Source organism: Accipiter gentilis, chromosome 31 (genome assembly GCF_929443795.1).
Source record: "Accipiter gentilis chromosome 31, bAccGen1.1, whole genome shotgun sequence".
Taxonomy (NCBI): Eukaryota; Metazoa; Chordata; class Aves; order Accipitriformes; family Accipitridae; genus Astur; species Astur gentilis.
Window position 1 is genome coordinate 10,888,987 of NC_064910.1, and position 23,193 is coordinate 10,912,179.

Sequence of the window (23,193 nt, forward strand, 5' to 3'; positions counted from 1 at the left end):
TGGTATAGTGTTGTGTTTTGGATTTAGTATGAGAATGTTGATAACACATGGATGTTTTCAGTTGTTGCTAAGTAGTTTTTAGACTAAGCCAAGGATTTTTCAGCTTCTCCTCCCCAGCCAGCAAGAAGGCTGGAGGGGCACAAGAAGCTGGCACAGGACACAGCCAGGGCAGCTGACCCAAACTGGCCAAAGGGGTATTCCATACCATGTGATGTCATGCCCAGTATATAAACTGGGGGGAATTGGCCAGGGAGGGCAGATTGCTGCTCAGGAACTAACTGGGCATCAGTCAGCAAGTGGTGAGCAATTGCATTGTGCATCACTTGTTTTGTATATTTCAATTCCTTTATTATTATTATTATTGTTGTCATTTTAAAATTATTATTGTTATTTTCTTCCTTTCTGTCCTATTAAACTCTTTTTATCTCAACCTGTGAGTTTTATTTTTTTCCCCCGCTCATTCTGTCCCCCATCCCACTGGGTGGGGGGAAGTGAGTGAGCAGCTGCGTGATGCTTAGTTTCTGGCTGGGGTTAAATCACAACCCAGCTATGTTACATTCTGTTAAGTATTTAGACTTTTTTGCTTGTTTAATTCAAAATCTTCAGTCTTTAATTCTCTCAGATGTACCATTCAATTTTCCTGGAAATACCTCACAAAAACACAACTATTCCAAGCAGTTTCTGTCCCCCAGAAAGACATGGCTCTCTCAATTGCTTCACCTGCACTTAATAGGAAGGCAAAAAGATTCCACAGCTTTTTAGCCAGTAATAAAATGGTATAGTCAAGTGCTGTAGCAGAGCCAGCCATGCAAAGAAATGAAAGCAATAAAGCAACTGCAGAGTTTGGAAATCTTGAATAGAAACTAGAAATAAAGTCTCAAAATTATATTCTTTAAAGACTAATGCAGCAACACACCAAAATAGGAACAAGAAGAAAGAATACAATGTGAAAGTTCCACATTATACACCTTAAAAAAGTATGCAGCCTTATAAGCATTTTTAATGATGAAGTTGACATCCCAACTGTATGTGTGTGTGTCACAACCAATCCAAGTAAAGAATAAGTTTCCACATGTGGCAATAGCTAAGAATGAGGACTAAAGAGGAAAAAAGAGCCCAACTGTTAGAGAAAATGAAAGCCAAAGCTTGCATGTTCATTCTGGCTAGATCCGCAGTTACTGGATAACTAATCTCATAAGATCATACATAGACAGACACACGGGCAACACACAAGTAGGGTAATTGGTCTGATGGATGCCTTCCAGCCTAGATCTGTTTTAAGATCTCCAGTGTCAGTGCAAAGATGGGAACAAGGCCAATTTCTTGCATTACTAATAGCTCCAAATAGGCAGCAGACATTTCAAATTTCTTTGAAACTTTACTATCAGGTAAAAGAAAGATGCTAATGATACCAGAAAGAAATGCAGGGAAGTATTTCAAAGTTGGAAGTGGAATTCATAACTCTCTACGAAAAGATTAAAAGAAATCTGGTCCAAGACTACTTGAACATAGCAGAGATGTTACCATTCCAAAGAATCTGCAAATTTGAGTGTTCCCACATAATACCAGGGTTTTATTTACAAGCAGCTCAAAAAGTTGTAGATTTCAGAAGCACTGTACAGATAGGAATGACATGTATCAGGATCCTGCAAGAGTAATAGAGAATGAAGCATTAATTATTGCAAGACATGGCTGTAAAGACAGTATAGTGACCTGCTGGACTCAGATAAGTAACTAATTAATTGTTTCTGAAATGTGATCTCAAATTTCACAGCAGAAACAATGAAAGGAAGCTCTACCAGATTTCTTTCCAGCATGAGTAAATGTGTCAGTGTCTTCTCTGAGGGAGACCTTGATGCAACCTTAGCAGTAACAGGAAAAGAATCTTGTCCAAAAGTGTTGAGAAGGGACTGAATATTTTGAAGTGATTCCCTGAGCTGGTTTATTGACTAGGCCTGTAATTTTCCAATATCCGTAAATGTTATTTTTTTAATGTAGCATCTGAATAATAAGATCATCTCTGATTTCTACTAACAGAAGCTGTTGCCTCAGGGGCGAGTATCTTAAATCTTGCCTGCCTATGACAAACCAGCACTTTCTCGCAGTATGTATATCATACCAACCTTTTGCCTACAAAGAAAAAAACTGCTTTGCTGAAGTTAAATATAAATAAAAAACAAAACACAGAAGTATTAAGTAATTCTACTTACATCATAAACCTGGGGACTTGTCAGGCAGCGGGCTATCAGGCCACACCAGCTGGGTAGAGTTGTGGTTAATGGAGGGCCACTGTGAGTGAGAATTGGCTTTAAATAACTTAAGTAGTTAAGGAAAACACATCAGTGCTTGAAAACCACTACTGAAAATAAAAAGACAATTGTACATAAATGTGTGTAGTTCTGCCTTTGATAGATGTGCTGCTCAATAACTGTATATAAAATATCCATTGAAAAAAAATCTGCATTTGTAAACAAATAAATGAAAAACATCTTCCCCCCCAACATTTTCCCCTTGATCCTTTCAAGTGCAGTTTCTTTACTCACACATTTACTGCAAGGGCAACTAGCTAACTCTCTTAAAAATTTCAAACAGTTGCAACGCTTCCAGCTTTTGGGCTCTCTGGATCCAAAAGGAGCAAGCAGAGGTACAAGTGCTTTAGTGTTAATAGGACCAAGGGTATTTCTGTTCTGAAGATGGGAGCATGGTGTTGAGGTTGCAAGCTAGAGGTAACAAGGTGACATACCTATGTGGCTCAACACAGGGAGATAAAGAAATACTGTCCATCCAACATCCTCAAAGCAATATAACCGCTTGAACTGCTAGGTGGTCACTGAGCCACAGAGATGCAACCAGAGGTCTTACTCTGGTAAGGCTCAGAGACATCTCTGCGGTACATATATACATACCACAGAGAGCCTCAGAAAGGTGAAGGGAAAACTGTATGGCAAGAACCACAGAACACAGCATGGAAGGAAAGCAATGCTACCTAGATTACATTGAAGGGGCACAAGGGTGGGTGGGAGAGAAAGGTGTCTTTACACCTCTTTTCATAGGTCTGCCCCAGGTAAATCCATATTTGTTCACGCTAGTACTCCAGACTGATGATACGCCTGAGGAAATGCTCAAGAGTCAAAGAAGGTATTCCTACTACAGAGGGGCACACTGATCTTGACTGGCACAAGAACAGAGCTGAGGAGGGAAAGTGCTAAGACTTCAAAAAGTTGCCTGAAATCAGGACCATGGGGTTTTGGGTTGGGTTGGTTTTTTTTAAGTCAGTCTGATTATTTTCAATGTAAATATATATTGCAGATATTCCAGCTACTTTCTCAGGCCTCTAAGCACAGAGAGAATCAAGTCCCTTTGTGAATATAACAGCTTTCCTGAGCCTCTTAACAGATCAAGGTGCTTAGAGGAAAGAGGAGTTTAAAAAAGGGGCTGTTTTAGCAGAGATGTATCCCTCCCCTTTAGCAGAGCCTGGCATAGCACATTTACTTGAGCATATAACAGCATGATTATGCTACTGCAGAGTTACGTTTCCTCCTTCCCTCCTCCGGTAATGGTGCAGCTACACCCAGGCCTGGAAAGAAATAAACTCTTCGCCCTTACACTAACCTACCAGCCTCCACACTGCCCTATGGCAGACAGGCATGCTGCGACTCAGTCGTAATAAAACAAACCCAGTAAAAGACATCTGGTACTTCATCAAAGTTGCAGTTTTCTTTGTGTTTAACAATTGTGGGTGAACCCAGGGAACAGCCCATGACATTAAATGAACCCTGCGTTCCACAAGAATGAAGTTCCAAGTTATCCATCCACACAGAGCTCTGCAGGCAATAGCCAGCGTTGGAGCACACTGCCAAGAGCATCTTACTCGCATCTTTTTCAAGTTAAGTTCCCTTGCAAAGAGTGAATTTTGAGACAATCTGCCTTTCTACCCACAAACCAAATGATTGCCTCAGCAAAAAATATTTTGACATTTAGCCATGGGTATAGAGGTAGCAATTCTAAAGATCATCCCTTCCATGCAATTTAAGCCCACCCAGCTGATGTTTATCTGAATGCCTCCTTGCAACAGAAGGAACAGGATTTTACCTCTAAGAGTAAGACAGTTCTGCCTCTGGATGTTGCTTTCCTTGGCACAAACTTCACAAAAGCCTTCCCTAAAGACAGTCAGTCACCACTGAAAAAGCAAATGCACTATAAGCATCCTCTAAGTTTCTGTGAAACAGCTAATTAAGCTGTAATTTTTGCCTGGCACTCCCCCTGCCCTTACCGCAGCTGCTGGGGACTGCAGTTGTGCTAGCATCAGCCGAGGGGAAGTCAGCATTGCCAACTACTCCTTTTTACATCGGGCACATCCCTTTTGTAAAGACAGGGGAAGAGGATAGCTCTGCTTCCTTCTTAAAAAGGCAAAAAAGATGCAGTCAGCCACAGCCAGATCCTTCTGTGCTGTTACCACAGAATTCTTTCTTTTTTAAAAAAAAACAACAAAAATTGACCTCAATACACTTTGACACCAGCCACTACAACTTAAAGGGTTAACTTGAAATTACTAACATTTATGAATATTTAAACTAGCACATACACTCCTTTCTGGGCTTTGGCCCCATATTACTATATCTGAAAGTATCAGCCACAAATAAATTTTATCCTGAACAGGCAAGTGTTACTAGGATCTGAATGCTTTTAACGCTATACCTGGCTTTCCCTGTGTGGGAAATCTTGATGCACAAGGCATAGAAAGAAACTGCTATGCTCCAACAAGGCCAGCAATCTCTCATCAACCAACGGCCAAGACCCCAGTGAAAAGACTCACTTCTCAGATGCAAGCTGCAACAAGATTAAGGCCTTGTCACAGGCAGTTATGTATATTTAACTGCCCTACAAATTACCAGAAATCAATAAGTTAAACTTCTTTGAATTTCTAGGTATAAGTGACTTGCCATGGCCACAAGATTATCTTTGCCATTTTCCACTAAGTGAGTGTAAGCTGTTAAGGAAGGGGACCTGTATGATATATCAATTAAGAACATACTAAGTAGATTAAAAAACCACAAGCATTAAAGACAGGACAGCTACGCAAAAATTGCTCAGAAGCTTAAATAAAGCTATCTAAATAGTATAATAGCAGCTTCAGAAAGGTTGTACAATACTATAAACACACAAGGACACTCTCTGCTTTAACACCGATAGGAAGTTCTGGACATACTGAAGGGAATAAGCTGGGTCACATGTAGATTTTTAGTTCCAGAACTTCCCGTATCAGCAACGCGCTTCCAAAGAGGACTTCATCACAAAAGCAGATGGCTCTTCAGAGCAATGAGTTGGGGCTTAGACATGTACAAAGAACTGGAAAACTAGTTTGTGCTATGAGCATCAGTGAAGATGAGATCAGATTTATAGAACAGATCAGATGATCTGAAATAGTTAATTGGCTGTCTTATTGTTTAGGAAGGAATTTCTGCTCCTAGAACTGACTGGTTTCTGTCCTTCAGCCAGTGTGACATACCATGCACTAGAGAAAGGAAAGGTCTGCCTTCTGAGTCAAATACTTGATCTTTCTCCTGTTTGACTCTCTCAAGTGCTTAAGGCTACATATGGGTATGTGGAAAGGAAAAAAGTGAACATTTCATGCCTTGAAGCCAGGCTGTATTTTCAAAAGGATACTTATGGTCAAAGCTATACCATAGCCTGAAGAGCCAAGCACTTTCCTGCTGTGTCCTGTTCCTTCTTTCAGAATCTGGGCCATCCTAAAAATAAGATAAAAACATATTCAATTATTTCACGGAGAAAAAACCCCAAATCATACACTCCAATCATTCACATTATAATGTCCTGTCCAAAAAAGCCAAATTACTCCAATACTGTACTTGGACTGCAGAAGAAAGCTATTTAGAGACTTGCTTATACTGAGAAGGTTACTTTCCTTAGAAAGATCAGAAATGACTGCAGAGAAGAAGTAGGCCCTCTTCATTCCCTTCAAGTTACCTTAACGAGCCCTCTACCACCAAGTTCCCTTGAATCTAAAAGCTTATTGCATAGTTAATGCGGTAATGGATATAGAAATAAGTCCAAAACTGACAAATAAGCCTCACTGATGTCTCATCCCCATCCCCCTCCCCTAATAAATGAGCTGGAATAATCCAGACTGATCCCTCTTCATCGCTTGGTTGGCTTCCTTAACTCTAGGTCTATTTGATGTTCTTTCCTTAAGCCTATTACTTCCTTGGAAGAACAAGGGAATTTACCATATCTGATAAACTATCACAAACCTGATGAAATATATCACACTGAAAAGAAACATGCTTAACAGGGAATCCATATAAAATCACAATTGAGGAAGATCATGCAAATTTTCTAAGTGCTAGATCAACCTCAGAAGCGCTAACAGTGTTAAATATAATCCCTTCACTAGCTGTGCTGAAAGTCATCACACCAGCTGATCTGCAGCTGCATTTATTTTTACTTTTGTTACTGTTTTGGTTTTTGGGGTGGGTTGGTTTGGGGTTCTTTTTGTTGTTTTGGGGGTTTTTTTGGTTTTTCTTTTTTGGACAGAGGTCAAAGTTAAACACAGGAAAACAGATGAAGTAAGAATGCCTTGTATGAATCGTCTTCCAAACTACTGGAAAAGAACCAGACAGGATTGCCCTGTGTACTCCTGATCTGCAAAAAATCCATAATCCACCAAGAGTTAAAGCTTAGTGTATTTTCACTCCCACCCCATCCCGAATAATATATTTTCTTCAACTGTGACATGCTGCTAATCTTGGCTTGGTGAAAGAAAGAAGAATCCAAAGGGAACTGACTAATGGACTCCATTAGGAATGCAATGCACAGCTAAAGAGGGAAACAAATGGGTGCGTGGTTTATGTTTACATGGGAAAAAAGCAGACAAGATATTTCCACCCAGACATGGAACTGAATGAGAACAGAATACCCATGCTCTGTTTCCTGTTAAAGTAATTCCTCAAATACTGACAAGCTCCATCTGAACTGGCCAAAGCCATCTTACCATGATACCACTTCCGAACCTTGGTTTTATGCAATAACTGTGGCCTTCATTGTAAAAGCTGTTTTGAGTCCTGCCCTTCTGGTTGCTTCCAGATAGATACAAAACCAAGTTCACCCTTTTTGGTACCCAAACCTACCATTTCAGAATCTATTTTGTGTGCTGGACACAGGCTTTAACAAAGAACACAGAGATGCCTAATGCGGTTTCTGCAATGTGAGAGATGCTTCCTGATCAAGTAATTCTTACCTGTACAACCTGTGACCAAAAGGAAAAAAAAAAAAAAAAGAGGCAAGACAGGAGAAACCACTACTAAGAAACCTGATCACAAATACAGCAAGAATCCCGTGCACGTATCTGTGACCAGCCTGAACACCAGCATCGCACAACCTGAGGTTTACAAAGCAGATTTTACACACTTGCACCCTAAGCATCCTCTGGGTCCAAAGTCATCTGTCTTCCCTGTCATTCAGCTTCCTCCAGCAGGTTCCTACATAAGCAACCGGTTGTGCTACTGAACAATTAGTGTCAAGCAGTACTCTGGGAGAGTGTAAACTAAGGCCTGGACAGAGGAAGCTCGCAGTTAAGCCTCAGGAAATGTTGGGTTGTTTGAGGTTTTTTCCCCCAGACCTTTCACTCCTCCTGTGAATTCACTCAGTTTATAGATGAAGAAAACTGAAATTTCTGCTATGAACAACATTCTTTTGATAGTCTTGTTTGCCAATAGTATATTGCAGGGAGAAAAAAGTAAACTCTTGGCTTGTTACTGATGCACAGAAAACTGCACTAAAGATTCACAGCAACAGTTTGCTGAATGTAAATGACAATTTTCCAGTGCTCCTTTTGCCTCATACAGGTGGTAGATAGTACAGGCAAGATCCAGCTGCCTTGTGGTATGGTATACAGGAGCCAAGATTGGATCATCTTTGACTATAAGCAAGTACAAGGGTCAAAATTTGGTGTCAATTACTGAACAGAAGCCACGAGGATTACCTCTGGTTCAGTCTTGGGGAGGACTCTTTATGCTGTAGCATGTTAAAAGCAAGCATGTTGGGTAGATGGAGAAGAAGAAAGCACATTGTTAAATAGAGTGTATTAGTGGATTTGGGAAGGTTTTTGATGCCTTATATTTATACATAAAAGCAAAAGTTAGAACGCTGCAGCATTAGACCCAATACCACAGAAAGTTTTTTTGGTGGGCATTGCTTGAATATTACAAAGTAAAATGCGTTACTGACTTGCCAGCTAGGAGAGGAAGGTTTTATCCATACGCATAGCTTCTGCAGTTCTTTATCATCTTAGTTATAAAATAACATCAGCCTAATAGAGAAGTTATGTAATTACTTACTCCTTGTAAGACTTGAAAGCTGTCATTAGTAGGTGGAGGATCCTGATCTGGGTCAACCCCAACCCTACAGAAACATTAGGAAAACAAAGCAAGTGGCGTTACTGAGGGTTGCAAATGCTGCAAGTTTGGCAGAATGCATTTTAGAAGCACTTTAAGCACCCAGCAAAGCTGCATTCAGAGATGCTGTAAGAATAGTGTGAGGAAGAGCTGTCCATTACTCCCCTGCAGTTACATAGTTATAAACAAGATACTTCTTCACTCAAGCAGCAACTACCTGTAGATAACAGTTATAACTCCAACTCAACATCAACTTTAACTGCTTACCTTTGTTGCCAATTCTTTTAGGACACTGGAAAATACAATTTTTGGCTTAAAAGGTGAACTGTGGGTGACATCCTCTTCAGTGGAGAACATCCCTCATGCCCAGCAGCAAGAAACTAAAGACTAAGGATAAGTGCAGTCTAAATATTTGACGCAGCAAATAACTTTGCTGCCAGATAGGCCTGAGAATGGCTCAAATATATGATTTAAAAAAGCCACACACCCCAAGTCTTAATGCAGTGTGAAGCAACAAAAATATTTTATAAAGACGCATAATATTAATTTGCTGCAAGTTTCATTCACCTAACACAACACAGCCACAGTGGATTAACAAAAGGTCTGTCTAGTCCAGCCTCCCACCTGAGTGAGGGAGGGTCTGTACAATGAAATGGTGGATGATTACAGAATAATATATTACTAAGAAACTGTCTACTTGCTTTTGCATAGTTAGCAAGCATCTTATTACTGAACCATCCTTTCACGTAGTGCTCCTATCCAAGATGGGTATTTAATCCTTGTAATTATGTTCAGGTTTTTCTGGTCTGTTTTGGGGGTAGCTATTTGTTAAGATTAGATTTGTCTAGTTTTAAATCCTATTCATGCCTTAATCTCCGTGCTCTCTTGTAGAACCTAGACCTCCAACCTCAAATGTTAGGTAAGATTGTCAGTCTCAAATGTGATTCTGTCCTACCATGTTGAATAATAAGTGTAGGAAAAAGCATGCAATAACAAAAACATATTGTCTGAAATGGCTAACTTCTTCATTTCCCCTCTCTTAGAAGGGACTGAGCCGGTTTAGTGCAATTCCCTTGTTACTTAGACTTTGTGTCAGCTACTTCTAGCCATGGTGTTTATACAACATCTCTGAGGATCACCAGAAACCAACAGAACCTCACTGGTAAGACCATATCATTTGTGTGTCCCAGGGATAAACACTTGCATAAGGCAAGCAGTGATGCAGACATGATTTACCTTCAGGCACAGAAGATGGCACGGATCAAACTAAAAAGGCACACCTTCAAATAACTTCCAGGGCAGCACTTTCTAATAGAACAGAAGAAGAAAAGCAGGCATTGAACTAATGTTTTAAGTCACCCTTGTGGACTCACAGCCAATCCAAGGCCTCACATGACTTAACGTAGTTCAGGGAAAATCCAGAAAACCACTCTAAGACAGCCTGAAGCAGCCTCATATAGAGCTAGTGTTGATCCAGTCCTCTGCTTGGATTTTTTCCTGAGTCTCTTTTCTTTCCTCATCACTTCCTTTTTCCACATACAGGTACATTTGGCCTGGGAGTTCATTGGCACTGACCAGCCTCAAGACTGAAAAGCTTCACCAGTTTAAGGGAACACTGGGCAGACAGATTGGGTACTGGGTTGTAACACATGCTATAATAAAATGCCACACACAAGAGCTCTGAAAGGTTACGAGGGCTTAGATGTTACTGCTTAGGCAGTGAAGACATGGTAAGAAGGGTTTTCTGCAGACAAACTAGTTACCTAATGAAGCCTCACGCAGCAAGCTGACAAGCAACATCAGGAAACACGCTCAGTAGGGCAATATATATGTAAGATTGCACATTCCTTTATAAATACACATAAAAATAAAATAAAAAGATTTGTGGCTTTCCAAACTCCAGCTGCACATTGGGGAGGCTGAACGCGTTACGCACACCAGCCACGCTCATGTTAGCTGTGCAGCTGGCAATATGAACAGTTCAAGAAACTCATTCCACAAGATGAACATAGCTTGCATTCCCTAAATAGTTTTAACTCACCAGGCTACCCATTCACTTGACAGTACATAAGAAAACCAAACAATTCGGAATGTCTCAGCTTTTACTTGACTTAGAAGGTTGTGCATTTGTTTGGAGGGATCCCCCCTTAGACAGGGGATGGGGGCTTAGTGGAAGACCAAAGCAGGATGACCATACTGTTCAGTGAGAAGTCATAGTACATCACAGGCCAGGTGTTTGGGTTCACTATTGTGCCGAAGAGGAAAGGAGAGGTTTTCTGTATTAAAATGGTTCACCTTTTAGAAAAGAATTCTTACTACAGATATTTCTTTCAATATTGAAATAGTACATCAACACAGACTTGTCCATTTAAAAATTTTTTTCAAAGTTATTCTTCAGCTGAATTTATATTTTGAGTATTTCTAACTAATTCTTTTCTACAAATAACTTTTTTTTTTAAGTTCATGTTGCAAAGTGTGTTGCTTAGTTCGCAGATTAACACAAAATACATTACTATTTTGAATGCCCACAATGACTTTTTTGCATCTTTCAACCAGCATACTGTGTCTCTTATCCTCTACTCTAGCATGAATTGTATAGGAAGCTTTATTTTTTTTGTAGCAAGTTTCAAGATATATACACCCTGGTCTCATGACAAGCATTATGTTTTTGCAGGCCCTGTCCTGAAATTTCTAAGAAAGCCTCTTCTTTATCATCAACTGAAACATCTTTATCACCAAAAACCAGTCAAGTCTCTCCCAACCTCCTTTACAGTGGAGAGAAGCACAGAAAACATTTAGTTACTTCATCTTTACTTAATTATTTCCATAATTAAACGTACAAGTAAAGCTGATGCATGTATATCTTCAATAATTTTTTTCTGGTGGTTAAAAGAAAAAAAAAATTCCTCTCACATCCTTAAGCACATTTAAAAAGCTTTCCGTAATTTAAACGTGCTGTAAAGGCCAATATCCGTTCTCATTTATTTAACCACTTCTTAAATTAAGAAAAAGTGTTACTGGATTGATTTACATAGATCTTCTCTCAGAGATCAGGGGCACAGAGAGGGTAGCCTTGCTAATGACTGTGGTGTTTTGCTCAAACCCCTAGCAGGAAGGCAGGTGAGCAAGCTCTGGTTGAAAACAGTGCTTTGTTGAAGAGGCACAGCCTATGTGATGGGGACCGAGGGGCACGTCAGCTGCGGGACAGCCAAGGCCAGGGTAGCGCAGATGCCAGCAAGCATCTTTGTTTTCCCCTCCACCCTTTCTGAAAGCCGACTGCAGCAGTTGTGTGTGGATTCCCTGAGGGTGTACAGTAGCGATTCAAACAGCTAACTCTTAAAAAGCAGATGTCAGATGAAGAATATGAGCAGTCTTTCAGCTGTAACAATGAATATATATCCCCAAACTGGTAAAAAGTCCATCTATTTCCCCCACTGCCATCAATTCAGTGTTTGATCCGATACCTTAAAACTTCAGTACAGACAGTTACTAGTACATAAAGTTCAGCCATCTTTATTTCTGCCTTGGGAAGTTTACTGGAATCTGTAGACAAGCGTAAAAACTAATCCATTTTAAGTATATTTCTTCACTCCTCCCTAGTGAAAGTATTTTTTTAAGGCATAAAAGGCTTTTCATGCTTTAAGAGCTCTGTAACAGCAAAGGGACTACCACTGAGCTCCTAACTCCCAATACCAAAGCCCTGTGTTTCTACTCTTAACTGACTCCTGACCTTCCTGGTCCTTATTCTACAGCTACAACTCCAGCGTCACATGTAGGAGAACAGTTACTCAGGTTTGATCCCTCAAATGCTAAGCCTACGTATAATTCAGTAATTTAAACAGTGTGGCATAAAATGGCTGACACACAAAATGTGGAATGCAAATGGAAACTAAATGTATAGAAAGGAATGGTAAAAAAAGCAGATAGAACTACTTCAAGTTCTCCACTACATCATTTTAAAATGGGTGGAACCATCTCTTCTGACACTTCAAAAACCTTTCCAAGGTCCTGTAACACATAGCTGACAAGTAACCAAAATACCAGGCTTTATTACATTCTAGCATATGTAATTACTGTGGCAACAGCCAAGAATGACTGCAATAGATAATAGTTCTCAGACTCTCTGTACAAGCTAATGTACTGCATCTCTGGCATATTTAGTAGTTTGCTGGGAACCTTGAAGTGTGACAGGATACATGAAAAACTTACCATTGCCCCAGCCCAAAGAGTTTTCTTTACATAAATATTCTGTATATTTTTTTTATACACACACACACACACACAAAAATACATGTTCCCCTATAGATGCCACAAAGATTTGTTGGTTTGGTTTTTTTCCTTCTCTCTCTCTCCACTTACCAGTTCTAGAAACCATCAACCAGAAAAAACTAGGATTCTGGTTAATCTTCACTCTTATTAGCATCTTGCTATAAAGCAATGTGATAACCCTCAGTTTTTAAAATGCATCCCCAAAGAGGCTGGGTTAAATCATCTATGAAGTCCCTTCCAACCTGAACAGTTGTATGAAATAACCCCAGGGAATGATTAAGAATACCTGCGTGATTAAGGATCATAGGATCACACCCATGACTTCTCAGCTTTCAAGTCTTCCCAGGCCAGAGATGCTAGTTTTGCTTCATTAATTACCCATACAAAGAGTTAAAGGATGTGGTGTTTTGTGGTTTTGTTTTTTTTTTAAGCTAAAGACATGTGCGATCCACGCTCTGCCAGCTCAGAAGAAGAGAACAGACTCAGAATTGAGGAACATCTACAGCACTCCGGAGAAAAGGAAAAGCAACAGCAGCATGCCATAGTATAGAAAAAAAATAAGCACACAGTGTTATAAAGATGAAGAAAGCCAAGCACCACGTTAATTTTGTATCAAGGAAAGCACAGTGTCACCTGAAATACAGCCAGCGGCTTTCACTCATCTCTTCCACCGATGGAACATGATCACGAACTCTGGTACAGCACAAGAATGCAATGTGAGTAACAAAATGCTCATGTGATGGTAGCTTTACAGAACTCCTTAGCAAAACAAAGCAAACCAACAAAACAACCCCTACCCAATGAAAAAAGACAAAGCATACAAGAATAAGGATGGCACAACAATGACAAAGTGACAAAAATCATAAAAATTAACAACAGCAGCACCATGATTGAGATGTCCAGTAATATTCTTCATTCATTCAGATTCAGGCTGGCAAAACGCCTGTATTCATGACAGGCTACCTTCCCCAGAAAATTAGATTCAATAGCTCTCGAGAGCTGCTACACAGAAACAAAGCTGATCTAAGACAATTCCTACCACTTCGGACCTGCACATAGTCTAAAAGAGAAAAAGTCATTAGAGAACATAATCACAGGAAGGTATGCATACATGAAAGAGGCCATCAATACTGCCTAGTTTCAGAGAGTCCAAAACAACTGGTAATATGTACTAAATCACTCCGTTGGTTTAACTAACAATCTTTAATATAATTAATCCCCAGTTATAGCAGAGTGCATTTTTAGTCCTTGCTTTGCCTTTTTCAGTTGTATTTAAAAAAGAAAAACAGAAGTGAAAGCATGTTTGGTTTCTAATATTTTCCATGTAAACACTTTAGCAGCCTGTGGGTTTTTCCCCCCCCTGTTTTTCCATGAAGGCATGCTACATGAATATGTGAAATAAAAGCCCAGATGATCAGAAATCCGGAGCCCTCACTTTACAAAGAGCAGGTGGACACACCCTGACTACAGGCTGACAACTTAATGAACCAAATATTTAAGGCCATAGCTTGTGCTATGAAGAACATGCACTCATCTAATCCTTGAAGGCCGAGGCAAATACCAGACTTTGGACAGATTTGTTTTGGATTGCTGGTTCAATAGTTCTCCCATACTGACATACACTCCAGGTCAGAGCACTCTGCCCCAAAAGGCCAACACTGAGATGGCTCTACATATGCAGAAAAAACTAAAATTAAAACCTGTCCAATAACTTCCTTTCCATGACTTCTCTCTCTTTGCTGTATCTTTGCCAAATCAGTATACTGAAGTTTTCCCAGATGTCTAAAACGAGCGCAGCATTTTTGGAAAATTTTAGCTATTTTGGAAGAGTTCAATTGTTCCTCAGAAGATGGCTGAGGAAGAAGAAAACTCCCACCACCATGGTTTTTTTTAAAAAATAAAGCCCAATCACTAAAAAACCCCTGGAATTAGGAAAAGTTGTTTCAGGTTGGTTTTAAGGTGCCTTTGAGTATTTCTTTACTTGACCTAACCAAGACAGTGACTCTTGAAACTGCCTGCTGAGGCTTGCCAGAGCTTGGCAGTTAAACCCCTAACACCCATGTGCTCTAGATATATCTCAACCCAATTCCTACAGGGTCTGGGCCTCTCCCACACTTTTTCTCTCTGGTGTGAATTGCTATGTCTCAGAGCACAAGAACAGAGATAAAGAAGCATCTCCCATGCTTACTTCCAGACATACAAAAGAGACGCCAAGCTCTGTCCTGCCAAGGGAAAGGCCCAGAAAGGTGAGGCTGGAGGTTCAGAGACTGCACTGCACCTCCAGTAAGACAGATTCAAGATTGATGATGAGAAACTAGAGATTGGGAAAGAAGGACGAAGACGGGAGAAGCTAGATCTGGAAAGGCGACTGGAGAAAGTGCAGAAAAACATATGAAAGGAAAAAGTCCACAACAGTGGTAAAGGGACAGCACCTGTGTCTGTGCATCTGCCCTTCAAGGGCAGCAGAGAGCAGCTAGAAGGCAGTAAAGTGAAGAATCTAAATTGTAGAATAACGGAAACAGGCTGCAAAACAGAAGGATGTAACCTCCTATCAGACATTCCCCACTGCAGTCTGGAACATAACACAAGTCTGGATCCCAGCATCAACACTCACCTCCTGCCATCACAGCACACTGAGGCATAGTATTTAAGAAATGCACATTTTATTGTTGGACCACCCTGTGTAAGATAATAAGGTATAACCTGAGACTGCCACCAAGCTGTCAGTTTTACCACCATCCCGCATAGTTTGGTAGTTCACATAGCAGCTATGTGAGAGTTAGTGTTTCCAGATTTCTTTTTTAGTTTGCTCATTCAAAGAAAAAAAATATATCACTAAATAGAAAGCTCTTAAAAAGATTGTATTTGCAAAGTCAGACATAAGGCAGTAAATATCAAAGCTGACATTGGCTGTGCAACCTTTAACTTTTATGGTAGAAAGATACCTAAAATATTTTAAATTGAAAGATATAATGCTTTAAGATTTAGAAAAAGGTTGCTATGTATAACTGAAATTACTTCATTAAAATAAACACAAACTTCCTCATTTGAAGCAGATTATGAAGGACAGGAAGGCATTAATTTATGTGTTGCTTCATTCAACATGAAAAGAGCCAGGTCAATAACCTCTAATGAAAAATGGAAAAAACATTATTTTGCAATACAAATGCTAGGAGTTCCCTTTTTTCCTGTGACAGATAAATGAAACGATAAGTCAGCTACTTTTCTGAAAAGAGGAACCTTGCCAGTGGTTTTGATTTGCAGGACTCTCGAGTTTGCTGAAACTGTTAAAACTTCAGGCAGGAAATTGTTTCTTTGTTTTAGTCTCAAAGGATGAGACTATATTTTTAATATCCAAGTCATGCTTTAGTTTCTAAGAACAAAAATAATATACTCCTAGAAAAGTATAACTGTTTACCACTCACGTGCTTGGATATGTCTCACTGATAGACAGCCAAGAAATTCAAACACATGACATCATGGCTTTAACTCCAGTTTCTGGTGTTAATTTTTAACTTGCTCAACATCAAGTGGCAGAAACCAAAAGCATCTAAAGATTCCATTATTTTTTACTCAGATTTTGCTGTCATGACCTCACTTTCCCACCCAGTTAAGCAATAAACTAAAGTTAAGTCTTTGCTACAAACCATAGGCCCTCTGCTTAGCTGTACATTTAAGCCTGATCAGTGGACCCTGGTACACTGGTAACATACCCTCCCTGGAAACATACCTGCTCTTCAATTGCTTCAGACATTCAGAACAGGCAAGGGGAGGTGGAGGGCATTTTTGCCTGTCTTCCTCCTTACACTGCTTTTTACTTTACCAAAACTTAATTTTCATGTTAGCCTCTCTATCCCTCGCCCGCTTTTAATATATTTCACATCATGGGAAAGAAGGGGTGACCAGAAGTGAAGAACAAAGCATGCATCCCAATTGCTATACAATTAATGGTGCAGCCAGAATCATGTGCCTCTGCTTCTAAGCCACAGCAAAGCAGTTCTGGATCCTTGTGTAGGCATGGCCCCGTGCATGCACGCAACTGCCTCCCCACAAACGTACTGGTAACAAGCCAGGCTGAAAGTCTTGGCTGGAGTCTGCTCTCTGGTACTGTTCTATTAAATTGTGCAGGCACAACCTTAAACAAGACCCGTCGGCGTTGACATCTGTCTTAGCTCCTCTGACTGGCCCAGTACAACAGACATGCACCTGCAGTTCATAGGGAAAAAGCTCAGCCCCCCACAGCCTGCAGGAACTACTGAAGGGACCACCCAGAAACCCCACTGATGGGCGACCACTGCCCACAGGATTACAGTAATGCCACTCTGCCACACAATGACCAGGCAAGCTAAACCAGCCTAAAGGGTCAGTCAGCTTGGTCAACTCTGTTAAAGCAGGCCCTTGTCTTCTCCTCACCTCCACACTGCAGCAAGGCCAACTACTTCATGAGGACTTTGTCATGGCTGACTGGCTTTCCTTCCTTCCCTCCACAAAGGCCAAAGTCAACCAGGATACAACTGGTGTGAGCTTCACACCAGAGCTGGGCTTCTAGGAATCCACACAAATCCTGACATTTAAGTCCAACACACAAATGGCATTAGTTTCCTATGTTTTTTCACTTAATCTAGGAAGCAAGCTACCTTTTACCTTTTAACCTCTTTTCTGCTAAATAATCCTGTATGGGAACACTACTTATTTCCAGCCTGTTGCAATCTAACCTAATGGGCAAGTGCCAAGGCTCAGAAAGCATCCCAGGCCACCCCAGGGACAAGTCACCTACTGCACAGCCTCAGGACTGCATCAGCACTATAGACTGTGCTGCTGCGCAAGGCACTGGGACAGCATCTCATCTTCATTTCTTCCTGCTACCTCTTCCACTGGGTAGAAAGGGATGGAAAAGAGAAAAGCAGCATATCTCTTAAATTCAGCTGGAAACTAATTTGTCCCTTTCTTAAATCTGTAAGGTCAGACAGGACTTCTTTCCAGCAGAAAGTGCTCTTTCACTGAGGGTACTTTACCAGCACAATTTCTAATTCTCCATCAGCGGCAGACGGCTGCCACCTCCTGGCACAATTCTGATTTCATGAGATCTCAAAGTGCAGCCTCCATCACCACCGTCTGTTGTTGCAGATGACACCAAGTTGGGAGGCAGGGTCGATCTGCTGGAGGGCAGGAAGGCTCTACAGAGGGATCTGGACAGTCTGGATCGATGGGCCGAGGCCAACTGTACGAGGTTCAACAAGGCCAAGTGCCGGGTCCTGCACTTGGGTCACAACAACCCCACGCAGCGCTACAGGCTGGGGGAAGAGGGGCTGGAAGCTGCCCAGCAGAGAAAAACCTGGGGGTACTGGTTGACAGCTGGCTGAATATGAGCCAGCAGTGTGCCCAGGTGGCCAAGAAGGCCAATGACATCCTGGCCTCTATCAGAAATGTCGTGGCCAGCAGGAGCAGGGAGGTGATCGTCCCCCTGTACTGGGCACTGGTGAGGCCGCACCTCGAGTCCTGTGTTCAGTTTTGGGCCCCTCACTGCAGGAAAGACATGGAGGTGCTGGAGCGTGTCCAGAGAAGGGCAACCGAGCTGGTGAGGGGCCGGGAGCACAAGTCTGATGAGGCGCGGCTGAGGGAACTGGGGCTGTTTGGTCTGGAGAAGAGGAGGCTGAGGGGAGACCTTATCGCTCTCTACAGCTACCTGAAAGGGGGTTGTGGCGAGGTGGGTGCTGGTCTCTTCTGGTCTCTTCTGTCAGGTGGCTGGAGATAGGATGAGAGGAAATGGCCTCAAGTTGCACCAGGGGAGGTTTAGGTTGGATATTAGGAAAAATTTCTTTCCCGAGAGGGTTGTCAGGCATTGGAACAGGCTGCCCAGGGAAATGGTGGAGTCACCATCCCTGGAGGTATTTAAAAGATGTGTAGATGCAGTGCTTAGGGACATGGTTTAGTGGTGGACAGGGCAGTGTTAGGTTAAAGGTGTTTTCCAGCCTCAATGATCCTATGATCAATAGAGCAGTGCCTATCAAGGCAGCTGTAGGCAGACCTCCTTGTTTATATGATACCCTTCACTTAATAGGGAAGTTAACCATTTATTTTCTGTCAACCATGCCAAACAAATGACAGTTAAAATTACTGCTTACTAGCAAGAGTGAGTAAATCTTCCCCAAAAACTACAGCTAAACACTCAAAACTATGGTTCGGCTAACTGCCTTTTGGCAGCTACTTTAGGAATGGTATCATAGCTTTTCCAGCTGTTCTGCCTTGTTGGCCACATGAATGATTTTTGCAAGTTTAGATACGGTGTTAGCCCTTTCTCCCTTCAGGAGCAATTCATCAGCCAGGCTCACGGAGTCTCACTACTGAACCAGATTAGTCCTGCTAAAGGAGTAAGTGCACATTCTTGGACGCTTCCATAAACTCCTTCCTAGGCTCGATGCGCGGTGGGCGGGACGACGACAACCAAAAAAGCTGCTACTTCACAACTATCTTCCAGGTACCTTTTTAAGGTTGTTACACAGCTCTCACCTGGGAACAGAAACCAGTCAGGCTGGGCTTAGAAATATTGTTTGGATGTGGTATCTCATGATCATTAATGACACAACTGCACTGGAATTTGTTCTGTTGTTGACTTCACACCAGGTGTTGCATTACCTGTTGCTAGTGACATGACCTTCAGAGAGCCTGACTACATGGACGTGATGCTTCTTTCTGGTGTGCTAGCCAAACATCTGGAACTTGCATTTAAAGACAGTTTTAAAGGGCAGAAATGGATTCATTTGGCACCAAAACAAGGAAACCGTGATTTCCCAATGTTTGCTGTTAGAGCTGTGATACTGTAAATGACTGCTGAAATGCTGGTCTCCGGCTGGAAGCACGCTACCTTCAATGAGAATAGTTCACAAGTATTTCTGGGAATCCTATCCAATTTTTATTTGTTTTTGCCAACCTAGAAAGCACCTGCTACCTATTGCCACTTAACTTTTCCAAAAGTAGCACCAGTCCCTAAGAATGATCAGTTCTTCCAAAGACTGAAACTGGTTTTACCCAAGATTGTTTTTTCCTATCCTATCACAAGACAATAGGATACAAACTCTGATTAGCACAGTTAGAAAGCAAGACAAAGCAGGCTTTCACGTGCCAAAGAGCACAAATAATTTACATATGAAAAACACACTGAAGGGTTTGTACAGCGTACATTGTTTTAATTCCACTCTATTTACCTTTGCCCCTCCAACTGCCAAAACTTTCACAGAATAACAACATACCTTGTCTTCAACAATGATCGATTCACAATTCTCTAGCACTTCTGTTGATAAGTATCCTCAAACATGAATGTACTCTCAGCCCAAAAGCACTAAGTATTGGCCGGGATTTACAGGCAAACATCTATAATCACGCTACTCACCATTTTCACAGGTCTTCTCAAAACAGGAGGAAATACACCTGGAAGACTAGCAGGATCCCATTTATCCCAGTGGTTTAGATAACAACAGGTTTGTTTGGATAGATGTTTAAAGTGCATTCAGTTTAGTACCACCCACTAAAGAATCCATTTAACTTAAAAAAACATAACAGGGCCATTACCAAGAGCCAGACAACAGGGAAATGCCTTAGTACAATAGGAAGAGAAGTTTATATGGGACTAGATAGATTCTTTCTTTTCAATATAGGGGCTGCTGTATTGGCAACACTATTCCCTACCCTACTGGGCTGACAAGGACCTAGATACCTACTTGCAGAGCATCAGAGAGCTTTAGGCTGAATCCCAGCAGCATCAGTACATTTTCTTCACCAACCTGCACTAGCACTTTCCTCTGTAAAATATAATGTTCTAAATACCTAGAACAACTCCAGCAAGCACCAAACAAGTTCTGTAGGACTATGCCCAAATTAGCACAGCTGCCACTTGAAAAGGGAAGTTTCCCCAGCATGCAGTTGCATACTGACCTGATGTTCAGCCATGACAGCATGGGAGTTGTACCTCCACCAACAATCCACACAGTGAAAAAGACAATGAGGAGAGTTGTTGAGAACATCATTTGATGTGAGTAGGTAGCAGTATCTCGTATAGCTAGAGCAAACGCCATGGCTCCCCTGAGACCTATGTGAAAAAAATGAAATAGCAGAGCTTCAGAAGTGCAACTGAGCCTATTTATAACACAGCATCTTTCCTTGCTCCCTCTCTGCCACACAGGCACAAAGTGACAGGCAGAAAGCACTGGACTCCAGCAAGTTTTAATTCCCTCAGGTTCCCTGATAAATTATACCCTGGGATTATTTAGAACATAATTTGCCCTGGTAGTTTTCTGTAACTTATAGAATCCACAAGTGCTAAGAAAAGATGTAAATATTTCCAGAAACTAACAGGAAAGAAATGCAGAAACAAAGAAAGAAGTTGCAGACAACAGCAGAATGCATTATAGCAGCTCCCTGAATCCAAATGAAAATACACACTTTTCCAGTTGATTCCATAACTGAAGCATGAGTCCTTTATATGAAATTGTTATCAGCTGGAAAAATACTCTAGTTAATAACATGTTCACAGGCCGACTATAATCTCCCCCAGCCCCATTTATGAAACTCCACTAGCAAGGACATGGCATTTGGCCACCTGCAGACCTAAGCAGGGGTATCACAGAATCACAGAATGGTTGAGGTCATCTGGTCCAACGTCCCTGCTGAAGCAGGGTCACCTGGAGTAGGGTGCCTAGGACCACATCCTGATGGCCTTTGAATATCTCCAAGGATGGAGATCCCACAACCTCTCTGGGTAACCTGTGCCAGTGCTTGGACACAGTAAGAAGTGTTTCCTGATGTTCAGAGGGAACCTCCTGCATTTCAGTTTGTGCCCACTGCCTCTGGTCCTGTCACTGAGCACTACTGGAAATAGCCTGGCTCCCTCTTCTTTACACCCTCTTGTGTACAGAGGCATCCCCAGCACTTCTTGAGGATGCACGTGTTTAGACACAGACTCCATGATTTGCTTTAAATGACAAACTTAAACAGTTGTCTGTGTGACAGAAATCGTAAGGGAGTTTAAGTCAAATACCTTGCTTTCTTCAACTAAGTGGGAGAGGGCACCCATAAATACACCTTGATTTTCTCAGCAGGTACCTGTTTCTGCACAATGTGTACATCTTCTCAGCTAGAAATAACTTTCTGGAAGAGATACATCCCAATTCCCCTATCCCCTTCAGATGCACTTCAAATGAAAATACTCTATTCCCAACATGAAGTGACTGCTTGCTGCCAGCAGCTGGCATTTCAAGATGTCACTCTTCCCAGATGTGACACACTTTCTGTAAAGGTTGAAAGATAAGTGATGGCACACTGCAACAACCATTAAGTCTTCTATTCAGGATGCATGGATGTGGATTATAAAAGGAGAAGGTAGTACTATAAATTGCTTATGCATTAAAAGTAAGATTTTTTGCTTTACCAAACATTTTTGCTTTTACCTGAAAACATCATCATGTGCTGAAAGTTCCAGCTGATCTTATGCCTTCTGCCCAGATTCAACAGGAATGAGAGAGGGTAGATGTGTGCAGCTCTGCCCAAAAAGATTGCAATCTGTTCACAGCTGAGGGTTAAGGATTTCACTTTCCTGAGGTATGCACTCTTGGGTACCTGGCTCTAACATGAAGCTTCTGTTTTAGTGAGAGGCTTACATCATGATATCCAGTGTTCTTGTTATCTCTGTCTACATAGAACAGACTTTCATCTATTATGTGCATACAGAGCTCATTGCACAGGATGCAAGTTAACTAATATAACCTAGCTTTTTAATGCATAGTGCAATTATACCTAGTATTAAAATTACCAGTTGTACACGTGAACACTTTACTTAAAAAATTCACACTTTAAACAACTATCACTACCACCATTTGATTATGTGTTTCACACCAACAGAAACACAGTCCTATGTACAGAAGGAAAACCAACATAAGACCAGCAAGCGGCCAGTCCCTTACAGTACCTGCAGAGGCAAAATCTCCTACTGGCTGGCAAGCACACTTAAGAGTACAGAGTTACTAAGATGATAAATCCAAAACGCACTTGTTGGCACTAGAACAAAGTTCAAAAAGAGTAGTAAAAGAGTATTGCAGAAATTCATGACAGTAGGTGGTAAGCTCCTTCCCTCCCTTACTGTGACATAAAACATCCAGTGGTTCCAGTGAAGAAGCAGAAAGCTCAATACACACTCCACCATCTAGGTAACACTTTGGGACAAACTAGAATGATGTGCTGAAAACCTATAAAACACCAACACAACTAGAAGCCCACCAAACACTGATCATTTGCTGCTGGGATAACAACATTAGAAGAATGAAACAGATCTCTTATGGAAAAAAAATAAAACCATAAGAGCTCTATACACCACTGGGTTGTTGCCATAGCTAAAGTAAAGCAATAGTGTCTGCAGGAAATTATGTCTCTAGGAAAATAAGATTTTGATTATTACTTTGTACAAAAAGCTTCATGTAATCATTGCAAACAACTTTTATAGCAGTCCTTTTGAGGACTG

The 23,193-nt window shown here is 41.2% G+C and overlaps 1 protein-coding gene across 2 annotated transcripts in view; it reads right to left on the reverse strand.

Annotated features, from left to right (window-relative positions):
* The window catches only part of SLC9A7 (solute carrier family 9 member A7), a 76,517-nt gene that overhangs the window by 5,438 nt on the left and 47,886 nt on the right, over positions 1 to 23,193 (reverse strand). Inside the window, exons 11-16 of one of the 2 annotated variants that reach the window (XM_049834403.1) lie at positions 22,127 to 22,238; positions 20,616 to 20,769; positions 13,317 to 13,376; positions 8,358 to 8,421; positions 5,668 to 5,750; positions 2,211 to 2,316 (exon numbers count right to left, since the gene is read on the reverse strand). In XM_049834403.1, the coding sequence (XP_049690360.1) occupies positions 2,211 to 2,316; positions 5,668 to 5,750; positions 8,358 to 8,421; positions 13,317 to 13,376; positions 20,616 to 20,769; positions 22,127 to 22,238 (579 nt within the window). The remainder of the gene's footprint in view (positions 1 to 2,210; positions 2,317 to 5,667; positions 5,751 to 8,357; positions 8,422 to 13,316; positions 13,377 to 20,615; positions 20,770 to 22,126; positions 22,239 to 23,193) is intronic. The other variant, XM_049834404.1, reaches the window with a different exon arrangement.